Here is an 18,451-nt window from a genome sequence, read left to right on the forward strand (position 1 = left end):
TGAGGAAATGAGCAGAATTTCGCCTAAAGGTTTCGAAATTCCTGAAACTTAAAAGCTATAATTTTTAAAGTAAGGTTTGAAGCACTCTGCTTGCCTAGATCTAATATAACAATCTATATATAAATTTGGCTTGTCTGTTTGGGTGTCTGTTTGTTTGTTTGTATCCAATAAACGTCAAAACGGCTGAACCGATCGGGCCCAAATTTTTTGTGGGACATCTAGGGACCCCGGGGAAGGTTTATGAATGATTGAAATTTTAAATATTTGTCTCCATCAAAATTCGATCTTCATTAAATTTTTTAAAATTTTGAAAATCCGCGAAATTTTTTGTGAAAATCCGCGAATTATTTTTGTTTTGTTTTACGATGTACACAAAGAGAACATGTTCACAATTAATTTAGAAGATGGGCGCGAAGCACCCTCTAAGGCTAGTATTAGTAAACTACCCCTCCCACCCCTATACTGTCCCTTGCATTAATGTAAAACGGACCTTTGGTGCAACCTCTACTAAAAATAAATGTTTTAGGATCGAAAATCTATAGAGGTCTAGTTGAGTCTGTAGGAATAAAGAAGTCTGCAGGTACAAATATATAGACACTAAATATAAAATTATATATTTGGAAGATCACTACCCTCCCCCCTCCCACCCATTTCTTCCTGATAGGAAGGAAATAGACGTCTAATTTCGGCATTCTTTAACATTTTTGGTTTGTTTTGGAACGATCTGAAAGATTTGGGGTTCATCAGTTTTAAAAGAAAAAAGGAACTGCACACTCGCCTAAAAATCTAATATTTAATCTTAAATCTTAGCAACTTGATGGTGTTAACCTTTGGTATTTAAAGAGGCCGAATTTGAAGAATTTGAGCCGCGTCTAAAACTTAAGACGCGGCTCGAACATGGTTTTATCCACTTGAAAGTATATTCAATGTTTCGAGAATTGAGCCAGAGCTCAATTGGAACCGGTTTTTGGCGGTTCAGCGACGCAATTAATATTCTTTAAATCCGGCCTCTGAACTTGTGATTTTAAAAATATATCTCCGACATAAGAACAAAAAACATAATGATAAAAAATTAGAGTATGAGTGAACATTTAAAGTAAAATGAAGGGTCACTTGAAATTACAACCACAGTTCCTTTAAAGCGCGATTTTACCGTGTTAAAGTTCAGTTAAAGTTTGATTAAATATCAATTAAAAACGTTCACGATAAAAGACTGAACAGTGTGGATTTGAACAATTACATATTGTTTTATGCACGTACTATATCGACTTTTTTTACATTATTAAAGGCTAGTATTACACTTAGTCACTTAATATATGTGTATTTGTATAATATGAATACAATATATATATATAAATATATATCATAATCTATGAAAGTGCCTCCAAACGGATGTTCTGTAATTTTAAAGAGCGATAGGCAATTTCAAATTTATGTAAATAATTGTCAAGCCAAATCTAGAAGAGTTATTGATAGGTCAATCTTTGTTGTCCATTTTAGACATGATTTTCTCTGCAGTATCACGCCATTGGCTGAAGTTCTGGTGACGTAATACGGACTATATGTAATAATATTATCAATTATATCTGCAAATGCAAAATGCAAAATCAAAAATTATAATAGTAGCAAACCTGAGATTCTCAGGCTCCTGTGGGATATAATTTCGTTTTTAGATTGGTTGCGTATTTGCTGAATATGATCTGTTTAAACCTACTATTTTTATACAAAATTGTATATTGTATATTTTGTATAATTTTGACACAGTTTTATATCAATTATAAAAGAAAAACAGTTATAATACTGCAATATTCTTCATATAATTTGTACGATTTACGGATTTACCAGGAAAGAGAAAATTTTAAAAAACTTACACTCCACTGATTTTGTTTAGAAAAGTGTATATAGAAAAGTTGATTTGTTTTGTTGTTATAGTAGTTGCTGGATTCGTTTAAAAAAATCTTTAAAAAATCATATTTCAGGTTACCGCATTTTCAGGGGGTACAAGGAACCGTGTAATGCCGCTGAACGTTTACCTGATGTATCGCATATCGTCTTTGTTGTTCATGGAGTGGGCGGTATTATGGACGAATCAACAATCGGCAGAAATGCTACAATGCTCAGGAATGAATTATTCAAAATAATTCAAAATTGAAAATAATTGATTTATTTTGTCAAATCAGTAAAATTTGACAATTTTTTAAGATTAAAAAAGGAAAAACAAAGATAAAGTAAAATTTAAAAGAACGTTTGATTTTACATATTTTCCAATCTACAGAACTATAGTTTATGAATTCTAGAATGATTATTCTATTTGAATATAAGCGAGCTAAATTAATATATTTGAAATTAATTTGAAAATTGTGGGAAAAATTTCAAAATCTTGCTGCATATTATCTACAGAATTTTACACAGTAATTGATAAATGTAAGATTTACTGCAATATTCTCGGTACAGTAAAAACTACTTGACTCTCGCTGCAGTATAATCCGTCCAGTCCCATCCATTCATCAACATTCATTAGGATAATGCGCAAGCTTAGACCTTGAAGTAGGGACACATTCTTAATACAAGACCGGGACTCATGCCCGGGCCCATTCTTAATATAGGTGTGGGACTCATGTCTGAACCCATTCTTAATACTAGACCAGGACTCATGCCCGGGCCCATTCTTAATACAGGTGTGGGACTCATGTCTGAACCCATTCTCAATACAAGACTGGACTCATGCCCGGGTCATTCTTAATACAGGTGTGGGACTCATGCCTGAACCCATTCTTAATACAAGACCAGGACTCATGCCCGGGCCCATTCTTAATAAAGGTGTGGGACTCATGTCTGAACCCATTCTTAATACAAGACCAGGACTCCTGCCCGGACCCATTCTTAATAAAGGTGTGGAACTCATATCTCACCCCATTCTTAATACAAGACCAGGACTCATGCACGGGCCCATTCTTAATACAGGTGTGGGACTCATGTCTGAACCCATTTCTCAGACAGGACCGGGGCTCATGCCCGGGCCCATTCTTAATATAGGTGTTAGAGTCATACCTGAACCCATTCTTAAACAGGGGACTCATACCTGAACCCATTCTTAAACAGGGGACTCATACCTGAACCCATTCTTAAACAGGGGACTCATGTCTGAACCCATTCTTAAACAGGATACTCATACCTGAACCCATTCTTAAAACGGGAGACGAGCCTTTCTGAAAACGAAGGGCTCATGTATTGTTCATATTTTCTGAAACTTTAAGAAAACTAATTTAGGTGGTGTATTTTTCGACCTACACATATCCGCCATACTCCACTTCTGACCTACGCCAAATCCGCTATACTTCACATCCGACCTACTAGAACGTGGTATTTTAGCTGCTATATGGACTTGTAGCCGCAGCGCCCGGCCCCCTAGCCTGTCCTAGCCGCGGCGCTCGGCCCCCTAGCCTGTCCTAGCCGTAGCGCTCGGCCCAGAAATTGTTATAACCTAACCTAACCCTCAAATAATACTAAAATAAACAGCTGGCGTAGGTCCGATATTGCAGTAGGTCGGAAAGTTAGTAGGTCAGAAGTTTAGTAGGGGGATGTTACGTATAGACGATGTAACATTACCCTAATTTAAACATTTCCTGAGTTTCAAGACCGTGTTCCAAACAACGAAAAACATGCATTTATGAAAACTTCATAATCAGGGATTTTGCAAACATCAAAAATTCCCTTGCAGAATTTAATTACATGTTTCAAAGATGGGGCCCATTAAACAGATTAAATGAAAGACGACTTTTAGATTAAAGTAAAAATTGCGCAGTAAACTGTACGTTCAGTACAATATACAGTACAGTACAGTACAGTATAGTACACTATTTACAGATCCGTTTCACAGCAAAGTTAATTTCTAGACTACTGGTAAAACATTTCTTTGTAATAACATCAAAATGTATAAAACTGCTTAAAATTCGTCTCCATAATCCATAATTGTTTTTTTGATCCAATGTATTCTTATATGTTTGTTTCTATCTAAACACAGGAAGCACACTGCCAGGGAATAGGAATAAAGGGAAAGGAAATGGCGTGGTCTGGCATTAGAAAGGAAGTCGCACTGCTTTGCAAATTAACAATTAACAATAAACAAATGTACTCTCCTAGACTGTACATATACCGAGATTCGTATGTACTGTATATACCTACAGTACACACCTTTGGTTCGGTAAACTTTACACACACTCTTTTGGTGCAGACACACACACATGACGTTTCCGCCCCCTGCACACTGCACAGGGTACACGGCCTATTTATCTTGGCTTTATTTTGAATAATTTGCAGGGAAAACATATCACATATTCTAAACAAATGTTACCCAAAATATCAGGTAAAAAAGTTCAAAAACTAGGAATTTTTTCATTGTTTTGTACAGTTTTTAATTTAACAATTTTTATAGTCATATCTTATTTTGATTTTCTTTGATAATATACAAAATAATAAAAGTTCACAATCCTTCAGTCGACATGTTGAATTTAAATTTCCAATTTTCTTTTTATAAATTTTTTTACATTTTTTCTCATATTTTAGGAACAATCTGGTCAGAGGGTTGAACTCTTCCCAGTAGAATGGAGAAATAATCTCAGGTAAACACAAACTTCTAAATAATAAAATATAACAAGCACATTCTTAGAGGAGTAGTAAGGAAAGGAAAGAAGAGGGTGGAGTGGGTTGGTTGGAGGTGGGGAATATGGAGGGGGAGGGGTGTACGGAGAGAGGGGGGGTTGTATGATTGGAAAAGAAATGCTTTTGAACAGTGAAGCTTTATAAAGTAAATATCCTGAACTGAATTGAATAATAACATGATTATGCACACAAACTATATTTACACGTTTTAAAGAAAACGATACTGAATAAGAGTAGAGATGGAACACTTCAGGAATTTCTCCGCCTCCATAACCAGCCTTTCCAACTTCTATTGTAATAATGATTATTGTCTTCAAATAATAAGCCGGATGTAAATACTAGGGACTTTCGAGGTCAATTAATTGAACCCATGGTTTAAGGTTTATGCAAATATTTCACTCTAGATACCCAAACTCTCGTTTTAGTATCGATCCCTATAATACCCTCTATGTACATATCTCTCTCAGAGTATAAATGAATTGGGATTGATCAGCTTCAAAGTATATTTATTGAATACATCTGTAACGTTGTTTCATGTTTAATAAGTTTCTTTAAATATCCAGCTGCTACAGCTCAGGATCTGTCTGAGCAGCTTTCTCTCGTTCAGCTGCACTCAGAGTCTCTGTTATCCAGGCTGCTTCTACAATCTGGGATGCTCTGATTGTGACATAAGCTGCTTCTCCAACTACTAGAGCTGCTCTTTGAATCCACTTTATGTTAGCCGTTCTTACGATCTGAGCTGCTCCTGGAGCTGTTCCGAGAGTCTCTGCTATGTCAGCCGTACTTACAGTCTGACCTGCTCCCAGAGTCTCTGTTATGTTATCATCATTGTTATCATCATTGTTATCATCATTGTTATCAACATTGTTATAATCATTGTTATAATCATTATTATCCTCATTAGATCTGTGAAGAGCTTTCTGTAAAATATCAGCGTCTCCAGTATCAGGTTTAGGCAGCATCTGATATCTTGAATATCTTGGTTCTCCTGTGTATCCAGGATATTCCAGTGGGTAGTTTTTAGCTCCAACTGGATAATAATATCTGATATCTTTAGTGATATTGAGAATTCCGAGGATGTGTATTCATGTTGAAGGATGGGAAAGAGGCTGGCGTCCTCCTTGGTCCTCTGGTAGTCCTGGTAAGATATGTCATCTTGAGAGCTGTCAATGAAGTACAAGTCTCCAGGCTTTAAAGGGGATAAACGGAGCTAAGCTCTAACGTCTATCCTGTATAAGAGCGTACTGATCCTATTCTCCAGGTTCTCTACTCGGCTTAGATTCAGAGGGTTGAAGGGTTTTAGTATCTGGCCATATTCTAAATATTACACCATGCTTTAAATACTACACTATGTCAATACTAACCCTATCAGGGTTTTAAACAAGGCTGATTCGTTATTCTCCGTGTCCTGATAACCGTTATCACGGAGTGGATACAAAACGCCCAAAAAAATGTCCAATAACAAAACATCCAAATTAAACATCACCCAAAAACAAAACTCCCAATGTTACAAATCTTCTAAAAACAAAACATCCAAATAACAAAACATCCAAATAACAAAACACCCAAGATAACAAAAAGCCCCAATTTACAAAATGTCCAAAGTTACAAAATGTCCAAAACTACAAAGTGACCAAAATTACAAAATATCCAAAACTACAAAATATCCAGAATTTCAAAATATCCAAAGTTAAAACTTTTTGTTTTATTTGTACTATTTTTTTGTTCATTTGACCTGGTTTTGTATCCGTTATCACCTCTTAGCTCCCACCCGGAGCAGCTGCCGTTCTCTGCCTAACAGTTATCTAGAGTTTAATAGATTTACCAGCTTAGCTTGTATCCGGCTCTAGATATGATTGGGGCTCTATTAGACTTTCTAACGGACAACTAAACCCTGGATTAGGTTTAGGTCTGTGTTTTCAACTAACTTATTATGTACAATACTAAATATGAGCAACACAATGGGTATGAAACCGTGCTTGTTTACAATAGATGCGAAAATTTCTAAGGGAAATTCACATGAGAGGGAGATGGGATCCAAAATAAAAACAACATCTCATAGCCGGGACAATAAAGCGAAGGTTAAAATATATTAAATAATAAAGCCTGGCTGAGTTTTTAACATTACATGGTTCATTTTCTAACTATTGTAATTTCACCACCACAGAATATGAATTTATCTGAAGACTATTTTCTGCCAACTCTATAAATCTTTGTTCTCCATGGATATAAATATTATCTTGATATTTGTATAGATTGGATATGGGACTTGTAGATGCCATTACCCCACAAAGGTAATTATATTCCTTCACTACAATAATTTTTCATTTTTAACAAATATCGCCGGATGGGAAAAGGTACAAAGTCTTTACCATAAACTCAAATTGTCTATGCCCCAAATATTTGCAACCTGAGGGTGTATACTTAACATTTTTGATCTACCTTAATTCATTGTTTGAAATTCATCGTTTACGGCAAAGATATAAGGATTAGAAAATCAGAGGTTGTGGGCGTGGCAAAGATATAAGGATTAGAAAATCAGAGGTTGTGGGCGTGGCAAAGATATAAGGATTAGAAAATCAGAGGCTGTGGGCGTGGCAAAGACTCAATTCCGTTTTAGGGACTAGCCATGAACGTAAAGAGTTTAATTTACTTTTTATTTAAAAATCGGTTTCAAGTTCAACGAACAATTCTATAATCTATAATTTTTAGATCCTGATATCATTGCAACTCAATGTCGGAGACGTTAGATATGTCAAATTATGAATTCTGTTAGATCAATAAGTCCAAGTTTGAGATATTAAAGGTTTACACCATCAAGTTGTGAAGATATTGGGATTTGAAAATTTCAGTTTGTGGCAAAGACTCCTTTCAAGTTGTATTTAATCATTCCTTAGATAAAGCTAAAGGAGCAATTTACTTCCGGTTAAAATACCTTCCTTTAATGTTTTGACTGTGTAAAAAAGAAGGACAAATAATAAGATTTTCACAATTACAACTCTCTCAAAATGTGTAACCTTATGAGTATATTTGTCTATGCCAAGAAAATTTAGAGATTTCAAATATGTGAATAATTTTTCTTAACCAGAGTTTCCTAATATCGACTTTTAATATTTCTTGCCAAATTATGTGCATAAGTAATTTTGCGGGGTTTATTTTAAATCGGTTTGTCGGGAAGTTGTTTTGAAAACTAAATTTCCGAGGACTTTGATATTTCAAGAGCAATGTCAAGATTTTTTTAATCTGACATTTCTTTCATGTTTTTATTTGTTGAAGAACGGTGTATAGTGAATAATATTTGGAATATTCCCTGGGTTAGAAAATAAAAAATATTAAATTCTTACAATAGAGTTTAGAATGGATAGAATGGAATTCTATGCATCTACTACTGTTGCTGAATAGAGATCTTTAGTTTCTTAATATTTATTCAGATATACATAGTTCCACAACAATGAATATAAATTCAAGAATCAAATTTTTACGTACATTCATTTATAAAACTTGTCCTTTCTTTTTTTATATTCATCCTTTCATCTTGTACTTTCATTAAGCACATTCATTTAATCATTTAGTCTCTTTCTTTAGTACATTTTTCAGTAATCTTTCCCTTTCCTAAACTAATTAACTAATTTTTTCTGTTTTATTTTGATATATTCATTCATTCATTATTTAAACACATTTATTCATTCATTCATCCTACTTTATCTAAACACATTCATTCATTTATTCAGTCATTCCTAACTTTGCACTATCTTTCAGCACATTCATTCAGTGATGTTGTACTTTCGCTTAGCACATGACGCTCTTTCATACATTAATATTTTACTTAATAATGTAATTAATATTTCTTTTCTCCCTTCTTTTAGCATATTCATTCAATTATTTTGTTCTTTCTTAATATATTGCTAATTCCTGAAATTTTCCTTTCATTCTAAAAAGTGTTAAAACCTTTGTTAAGACAAATTTTAAATTAACAATATTTAATCTTTCTTCCTGAAAGATGAAATTTCAATATATTGTATTTTAATCTATTTTTAATTTAGAATAATGGGGCTAAGAAGTTTACTCAATTCTACAGCAATGGACATAATGTATTATACTAGCCCGTTATTTAGGTATCATCATTTTTTACTATTATTATTATCATTATTATTATTATTTTTGTTAATATTATTATTATTATTATTATTATTATTATTATTATTATTATTTTTATTTTTATTATTATCATTATCATTATTATTATTATTTTTGTTAATATTATTATTATTATTATTATTATTATTATTATTATTACAATTATTTATTTTCATAATATTATTATTATTGTAAAATGTATTTTCAGAATGGAAATTTGGAGTGCGTTGCAGCGCGAACTGAACAGGTTCAAAATATAATTAAACTGTGTTGAACTTATTCATTTTTTTCCGAATAAAGATGTCCGTGCCCAAGAAACAAGACAATAAGAAGACGATTTAAAAGTTGTCTTTGATTTTTGAATTTATTTGAGACATTTAGTCGTCAACCTTCATTTACATGCATGATTCTTGAAACAACGAGCACAAAAATTCTTAAAATCCTGGGGATTTCAAAAATGTGGTCTTCCTTTTTTGTGCTATAAATATTACCGGAGATATTGAGAATTTCTTCCAGATTTCAATTTTATTAAGGCAGACCACTTTTTGGAAATGCCAGAACAAGGGGTATTTTGTGACTATAAACTCTAGAATTTTAGTTTAAAATTTAGTAAAGGCCTTAAATTATTTCAAATGTCAAGTCGTCTTGCTACTGTCATGTTTCGCGGGACACTCTCTGTACATTTCGAAAAATGTCTTGGCGTAGAATTTATTCTGTGTGTATTGTAATTACGTTCAGAGGCCTAATTTAAAGAATTCAAAACTGGTTTCATTTGAGCGCCGGCTCAAATCTTGGAACTGTAACACAATTTTAAGTGGAACCAACCAAAGATGGTAGAATATTAGAAGATAGGGCATTAGGAATTTATCCGAATAATGTGAACGCTCTGTTCACTTTTACATGACGTCATTGGCTGCAGTATTGGTTTTAAATTCAAACAATCAACATTAAAACTCTAGTTATCAAATAAATTAATCATTGTAGGTGCCAAAAATGGTGGGAAAATAATGACACGGTTATAAACTTCTAAATTTGTTTTAATCAGTTATAGGATAGGATGCTCTCCTGCTAAGATAAAGCTAACATATTGTGATTTTGTTACGCATCTCATTTGCATGAAAAATACCGCATATTTTGTAACAAAATTTGTTAGATGTCCTTAAGTATGTTTGTTTGGATTTTATGAATGTTTTTTAGACCAAATGAATGTTTTTTCAGACTAAATAAATGTTTGTTTTAACTAAATTAATGTTTTTTTTAGATTTCATGAATGTTTGTTTAGATTTTCTGAATGTTTCATTAGACTATATTAATGTTTGTCTAAATTTTATAAATGTTTGCTTGGACTTTATTAATGTTTGTTTATATTATATGAATGTTTGTTAATATTATATGAATGTTTGTTTAGACTTTATGAAATGTTTGTCTAAATTTTATAAATGTTTGCTTGGACTTTATGAATGTTTGTTTATATTATATGAATGTTTGTTAATATTATATGAATGTTTCTTTATATTATATGAATGTTTGTTTAGACTTTATGAAATGTTTGTCTAAATTTTATAAATGTTTGCTTGGACTTTATGAATGTTTGTTTATATTATATGAATGTTTGTTTATATTACATGAATGTTTGTTTATATTACATGAATGTTTGTTTATATTACATGAATGTTTGTTTAGACTATATGAAATGTTTGTTTATATTACATGAATGTTTGTTTAGACTATATGAAATGTTTGTTTAGACCATATGAATGTTTGTTTAGACTATATGAAATTTTTTTTTAGACTATATGAAATTTTTGTTTAGACTATATGAATGTTTGTTTAGATTATATGAATGTTTGTTTAGACTATATGAAATGTTTGTTGCCCGTCATCCTAATTTTGAATCGAATGGAGGGAAAGTCTCAATTGTCTCACACTCTCTTGGCTGTGTTATTACTTATGATATTTTATCAGGTAATTAGCAGCACTAATTAGCAGATAATTAAAATAATTAGAGTAATAGTGTTTAGAGTGATTAAAGTAAACGTGATTAGAGTAATTAGGGTAATTAGAGTAATAGTGTTTAGACTGATTAGAGTGAATAGAGTAATTACAGTGATTAGAGTTATTAGAGTGATTAGAATAATAAGAGTAATTAGAGTAATTAAAGTGAATAGAGTGATAATAGTAACTATAGTGATTAAAGTGATCATAGTAATTATAGTGATTAGAATGATTAGCGCGATTAGAGTGATTAGAGTGATAAGAGTGATAAGACTGATTGAGTGATTAGAGGGATTAGAGTGATTGGAGTAATTATAGTGATTAGAGTGATCATTGTCATTAGAGTTATAAGAGTGAATTGAGTGATTGGAGTAATTAGAGTGATTGAGTTATTAGAGGGATTAGAGTGATTAGAGAGATTAGAGTGATTAGAGGGATTAGAGTGATTAGGATGATTAGAATAATTATATTAATTAGAGTGATTAGAGGGATTAGAGTGATTAAAGTGATTAGAGTAATTATATTAATTAGAGTGATTACAGTGATTAAAGCAATTAAAGATAGTCGAGTGATTAAACTCCAAAGCCTTGAAATTTTAAATGATGTAATGAATTCAATTAGTTAATTACAAACGGTCTCAGCCGATACATTTTAATGTTTGCAAATCAGTTTAACTCATTAATTCAAAACTTTCCTGTTCAAAAGTTAAACTATGCACTTTGAATCAAAATATGCACATTAAGGTTTGTCCGTTAGAATTGAAAAGCTTTGAATTTTAGTAAAATAAAATGTTTAATTTTACAAAATATAATAAATTTAACAAAAAATATTTTTAAGGTTGGACTCAAGATGTTGAGCATGCCTGGTATTCTGTCCAGGTATAGATGATAATTAATAAATAATAATAAATACAGACGACGTCTTTCGACAAACACTGGCTGACTATATGATAAAAGCTACGAAGATCTAAGCTTAGATTCGATAGATAACGCTGGCCGGCTGTTTATAATAAAAAAACCATTTTTGTCATATCGTAAGACAGGAATTAAGAATTAAATATTTTCATATCTATGACAAGGACAGGTTATGTGCAAGCTGTTAATTATGTCTACTCTTTACAAAATAATCTTATGGGATCATTGTATGTAAAATAAAATGCAGCATTTTTTTAAAATTTCTATGAGACCCGATTCCGCGTCGGAAAAAATTATATTAAATATTTTAGCTCGAAATGAGTTTATAAAAATTTCCGAGGGTCAAGAAACATCAATTGATTACAAGAAAAAAAATGGGACATCTACTTGTAATATCTATGATTAAAAACTTAGTTTTCTTAAAAAAAGAAGTCTAAAATCCATTAAAAGATATTTTCCTAACTTAATTAAAATTACAAGGCCCAAATATTCTACTTGTTTTTTAAATTATTGAAAATAATATCATTTTCCAAGGTTTGTCACATAGTTCACATTATATTTTCTATTTCTGGCTTTTTTCTCTGTTTGGCTGTCATGAACACTCTTCTTCCATTACTTATTCCTGCTCTCTGTGGACCTCCCTAATCTTTACTGTTATATTGGAGTACTGATTATATTTCCTAAATCTATCCTATCCTCCCTAATCTTTACTGTTATATTAGAGTGCTGGTTATACTTTATAAATCCATCCTATCCTCCCTAATCTTTATTGTTATATTGGAGTACTGATTATATTTTATAAATCTATCCTATCCTTCCTAGCCTTTACTGTTATAGTGGAGTACTGATTATACTTTACAAATCCACCCATTCCTCCCTAATCTTTACTGTCATAGTGGAGTACTGATTATATTTTATAAATCCATCCTATCCTCCCTAATCTTTACTGTTATATTGGAGTACTGGTTATACTTTATGAATCCGTCCTATCCTTCCTAATCTTTACTGTTATATTTGAGTACTGATTATATTTCCTAAATCTATCCTATCCTCCCTAATCTTTACTGTTATATTGGAGTGCTGGTTATACTTTATAAATCCATCCTATCCTTCCTAATCTTTACTGTTATATTTGAGTACTGATTATATTTCCTAAATCTATCCTATCCTCCCTAATCTTTACTGTTATATTGGAGTGCTGGTTATACTTTATAAATCCATCCTATCCTTCCTAATCTTTACTGTTATATTAGAGTGCTGATTATAATTTATAAATCTATCCTGTACTCCCTAATCTTTACTGTTATATTGGAGTACTGATTATATTTTATAAATCCATCCTATCCTTTCTAGTTTTTTTTCTGTTATACTGAAGAAGCCCTAAACTATCTAGCTTTCTGTCCTAAACTAAGCGTCTTTCTGTCCTAGGCTTTCAATCGTCCTGTCCTAAACCCTTTTTTCCCTGATGTCCTAAACCCTCTATCTTATTGTCCTAAACTATTTATTTTCTTGTCCTTATACTATGTATAAAAAGGAACTTTCCTAAAAACTATTTTTCTTTTTTTCCTAAACTTTGTTCCTCTCCTTAACTTTTAATCTTTCTGTTCTAAACCCTTTATCTTCCAGTCCTAAAAACTCCCCTGTCCAAACACCTTTTCTCTTACTATCCTAAAACACTCTCTTTCTATCCTTCTCTCTCTGTATTGGATGTCCTAAACCCTAAGTTTTGTATTCCTACCACTGCCGCTGCAGTAAATCAAATCATTTCGTAGAGTTATCATACAAACTCTCTTTTACCTACACACAATCTGACAGACACAAACACACTTTTCAAGAAACTTAGCTCATTTAGAGTTTCTGTTTTCATATTCTGGAAAGAAACTTGTTTTTGTAAACTTTCAGACCTGACGTTTGATTGTTTTGGTGTTTTCAACATCTGTTTTAAGGGATTGTTTTAGTATTTTCAAGTTCTGTTTCAAGGGATTGGTTTAAATTTTTAAACATCTGTTTCAAGGGACGGGTTTGAATTTTTAAACATCCGTTTCAAGGCCAGGATTGGTTTGCATTTTTTAACATCTGCTTCAAAAGACTGTTTTGCTGTTTTCAACATCTGTTTCAAGAGATTGTTTTATATATTCAATTTTTGTTTCAAGAGATTGTTTTGATGATTTCAACATCTGTTTTTAGGGATTGTTTTAGTATTTACAATTTCTGTTTCAAGGGATTGTTTTGCTATTTTTAACATCCTTTCAATGCATTGTTTTGCTGTTTTCAACATGTGTTTCAAGGGATTGTTTAAATATATTCAATTTTTGTTTCAAGCGATTGTTTTGCTGTTGTCAACATGTGTTTCAAGAAATTGTTTTGGTGATTTCAACATTTGTTCTTATGAGATTGTTTTAGTGTTTCTATCTACCTATCTATCTATCTATCTATCTATCTAATATTGAAAGATGAATCGGAAATTAATCTTTCTCAGTTACCATTGTCTTATCTCACATTCTTTTAATCTATAAAAAAAATTGTTTTAAAGGGGGCGTTCACGAATATTTAGAAAGTGTTTTTATTTTTATTTTTTGTTTTAGGTTGGGTCTCCGGCTCAGGGAGGAATTCCAGGTAGGGATATATAATCTTTAAAAATAGATTTTAATGAATGAGAAATGGCAAAATGTTTGATTGATTGATTGATTGATTGGTTGATTGGTTGATTGATTGATTGATAAAGTAATTGATTAATTCTCTACAGGTCGTCCCAGGGGTTGGAAACCAACTGAATATCCAACTGGAGCTGAATCTGGTCTTTTATTTAGGGATACAAATAATAATACTTCTAAATACAATTTATATCTATTATTATTATTATTATTATTATTATTATTATTATTATTATTATTATTATTATTATTATTATTATTATTATTATATTATTATTATTATCATTATTATTATTATTATTATTATTATTATTAATATTATTATTATTATTATTATTATCCTGATATAGAATAGAGAATTTCTTTTGCCTGGGATCTCCCCTGCCTGTATTTCTAAGTCTACGGTGGCGGGATCCAACTAATACTGACTTTCATCAACATATCTTACCAAGAGATTTAGGAACAAACACAATTTTTGGAATTTATTTTTTTATTTTTTATGAAGAGAAATTGTTCTACTTAACATGATCTATTTTTGATGCCGATGTATTTTTGAGAGCCCCCCAATTCAAAGGTAGCCTAGCATGCCCGATTCATAACTGTACCCTTTGAACCTTAATCTGGTCAAAATGTGTAAAATATATTATTTAAGTGTTTTGTTTTACAATTTCCTCCATTGTTTCTGCAGAAGAACTCCATACATCTCTTAGATAGAGAACCACTAATTATTAAAATCAAGTTTTAAAGTTTAAACATGGATATCTCGTTCTTATCTTAAACCTCTTTTAAGGGCACCGTTGTAAATCTATGAATAAATATGGTCACTTAAAATCACGTTTATAATCCAACATTTTAATCACATTTACAGTTTCTACAGTCCGGCATTTTATTTAAGTTTACAGTTTCTACAGTCTGATATTTTAATCATGTTTTAAGTTTCTACAGTCCGACATTTTAATCATGTTTACAGTTTCTACAGTCTGACATTTTAATCATGTTTAAAGTTTCTACAGTCCGAAATTTCAATCATTCTAACAATTTCTACAGTCTGACTTTTTTATCCCGTTTACAGTTTTTACGGTCCGACATTTTAATCATGTTTACAGTTTTTACTGTTCGACATTTAATCACGTTTACAGTTTCTACAGTCTGACATTTTAATCACATTTACAATTTCTACATTCCGACATTTAAATCAAACCTTTAAGAGTTTTCTATTCATCTAAGGGATAAAATCTTAAGCAGTGCAAAAAAGTTGTATTTCATCAAAAGTTCTGAATTGTTTAATGTTTAGTAAAATATTTATACAACATCTACCATCCCTGTGATCCTGTGGCTTATAGGATAGAACCAATATTTATGAAGATATATTCCAATATAGAACCTCTACACATCTACCCTTACTCACAGGTAGATCAATAGATCAATGGAATAATAGATCAATATATCAATTGATCAATGGAACAATTGATCAATAGATCAATAGATCAATAGATCATTGATCGATTGATGAATTGACTAATAGATCAATTGATCAATTGATGAATTGATTAATAGATCAATGGATCAATGGATCAATGGATCAATAGATCAATAGATCAATAGATCAATATATTAATAGACCAATTGATCAAAAGATCAAGAGATTACTAGATCAATTTATCAAAAAGATCACGTCAATAGATCAATAGATTTAAAGATCAAAATATCAATAGATCAAAAGATCAATAGATCAATAGATCAATAGATCAATAGATCAATAGATCAATAGATCAACATAATAATAGATCAATAGATCAATAGATCAATAGATCGATAGATCAATAGATCAATAGATTAATAGATCAATAGATCAATAGATCAATAGATCAATAGATCAATAGATCAATAGAACAATACATCAATACATCAATACATCAATAGATCAATAGATCAATAGATCAATAGATCAATAGATCAAAAGATCAATGGATCAATAGATCGATGGATCAATATATGTTGTAAAATGTAGACTGTACGATATTCAACATAAATCCTGAATTAAAGAATAAAATTGACCAACAAAATAAAAAGTCCAACAGGATCAAATTACAATTTGTTTTTATCAAAAATATTGTTGAAGATATCTTCAACTTAAAAGTATTGCCTGAGCTCCATAACTATGCCAGCTTGTCAAAAATAGGCCAATAGAAGGATAAAGAATTAATGTTTAGGTTGACAAGATACCGTACTGTCAGCTCCCTCTTCATCCTGTTAAACGGGATCCACCCCAACAAGAAGGTCAAACTGTTCTACCTGTCAATATCGCCAACGGGTCCATCAACTTCGACATGCGTCAAATGGCAAGCGGAGTAACCTCCGGTCTCAACAATCAGTCCAACCCCCAACCCGAGAATCCTCAGCACAGTTGGTGGAATATTGTTAGAGACGCCGCCGCTGCCGTCACTCCTTCTGGTCAAGCGCCGTCAGGCTTCGGTGAACATATGAACGGTCACGGCCCTACCAACGGCCAAGCCTTGAACTATGACATGAAGCTACCGGATGGGAAACGGTTAGCGTATAGAATGGATTATGTTGTGAAGGAATCCGGCAATTCCTATATTGCCGCGGTGACGTCACATACCGCCTACTGGTGTAACAAGGATATTGCCTTCCTTATCCTTACTAAACTATTCCCAGAACTGGAGTATATTCCTATTCCTCCAAATCTTCCTCCGTAATCGGATAATTAATTCAGATACTTTGCAAAAAGTCGTCTTATATATTTCCATATTTTTTTTTAATGCCACAAATTTCAGCTACAGATAACATAGATAGGATATCAGAGGTTGTTGGAGCAGTAGCTCTAGTATATTTTAGAAAAAGGTAGTTGAACTACTAGTAATTAGATGAACTCCAATTTTTTGGGCCATCAGGGTTAACTTAAACTTTCAGGAGATCAGGTTCAATAATACATGTTCAGCTACATATCGCTATTTATTAGAATGTTAGAAAGGTTAAAAAGAGTTTAAATATTTCAGTAAGTTGTATTGCTTATTGCTTATTGCAGCTGTAAATTTACTCTTTTCTTGGCTACATTGATACATTTGTACCCCTTCTGGCATTTAGAAACTTATGTTATAATTCACGTGACTTTCAGTTTAAAGAGAGGCATATCCGATTAACAACTAGGAAGATGTCGTCGTTTTTCTAGCTGAAAAGTGTTTAATTCTTACAGTTACTCCATTGTTTCAAAATTAGCAATGCGCAAGTCACTTTAAGAAAAAACACAACTGAAAATGATCAAGTTTTAAAAAAGAAAATGAAGTATATCTCATATATTCAGACAACTAGAAATGAATCGGCACTATTTAAATCAAGGGTTGATAGAAATTATGTCTACAGTCACAGAAGTATCAGGAAAAGTGTCATCCTTTCAATTTTTAATCTTGGATAGAACAAGTTACTGACCTAAAACAACGTCGATGGTCTCACCAAGAAATATATATTGACTCTGAGTCTATTTAGGAACTACCTAGTTGAGCTGATCTAAAATATTTTTTTGCAGCGGGAGTAAATAAAAACAAGGAATTCAGGGAAAAATCATTATTCATGTGTGTTTGAGGGGTGGTGGGAGTATAGAAAGATCTGCTTAAAATTGTAAAAATACATACATAAATTAAGGAAATTAAGGGGAATGAAAATAAACAAAGAAAAAATTCATAATTATATCTTAGATATTTACTACATTTACTGTCACACTCATAACAACCCTTGTACAGGGCCAGGTTGTGGGAGCACTGGGTTTGTTTACATTGGATCCAGAGTGTACAGTACACAATTTGCGCACATTTGAGTTGTGGGTTCCTAGACCGAGTGTAGTTGATCTCTACTATTCTATCTGTGTAATCTGCTAGTTTTGCCGTCTTTCTAGTATTCCATACTCATGGAGGGATTCTTTGTTTCTTTCAACTATCGTCCTCCAGACGTTTAAGCGTCTGTAGGTCAAAATGATAAGTAATGAGATACCAGGCTCCAATCTGAGATTTGAAAATAAAATCTATTTTGCCTTTATTCATCTCTTCAAACCTTGACGAGGGTAAGATAAGA

At 32.0% G+C, this 18,451-nt stretch overlaps 1 protein-coding gene across 1 annotated transcript in view; it reads left to right on the forward strand.

Annotated features, from left to right (window-relative positions):
* Positions 1–17,797, forward strand: part of LOC111712430 (phospholipase DDHD1) — a gene marked incomplete at its 5' end in the record, with an annotated part of 33,303 nt that extends 15,506 nt beyond the window's left edge. Inside the window, 14 exons of the mRNA XM_023487029.1 lie at positions 527–580; positions 1,980–2,121; positions 4,321–4,366; positions 4,567–4,622; positions 6,918–6,956; positions 8,706–8,777; positions 9,008–9,046; positions 10,655–10,764; positions 11,632–11,672; positions 14,294–14,324; positions 14,455–14,518; positions 14,713–14,822; positions 15,657–15,772; positions 16,576–17,797. Of these exons, the coding sequence (XP_023342797.1) occupies positions 527–580; positions 1,980–2,121; positions 4,321–4,366; positions 4,567–4,622; positions 6,918–6,956; positions 8,706–8,777; positions 9,008–9,046; positions 10,655–10,764; positions 11,632–11,672; positions 14,294–14,324; positions 14,455–14,518; positions 14,713–14,822; positions 15,657–15,772; positions 16,576–17,082 (1,427 nt within the window). The remainder of the gene's footprint in view (positions 1–526; positions 581–1,979; positions 2,122–4,320; positions 4,367–4,566; positions 4,623–6,917; positions 6,957–8,705; positions 8,778–9,007; positions 9,047–10,654; positions 10,765–11,631; positions 11,673–14,293; positions 14,325–14,454; positions 14,519–14,712; positions 14,823–15,656; positions 15,773–16,575) is intronic.
* Between the last annotated feature and the right edge of the window lie 654 nt (positions 17,798–18,451).

This window comes from Eurytemora carolleeae, unplaced genomic scaffold (genome assembly GCF_000591075.1).
Source record: "Eurytemora carolleeae unplaced genomic scaffold, Eaff_2.0 scaffold1276, whole genome shotgun sequence".
NCBI classification, from domain to species: domain Eukaryota; kingdom Metazoa; phylum Arthropoda; class Copepoda; order Calanoida; family Temoridae; genus Eurytemora; species Eurytemora carolleeae.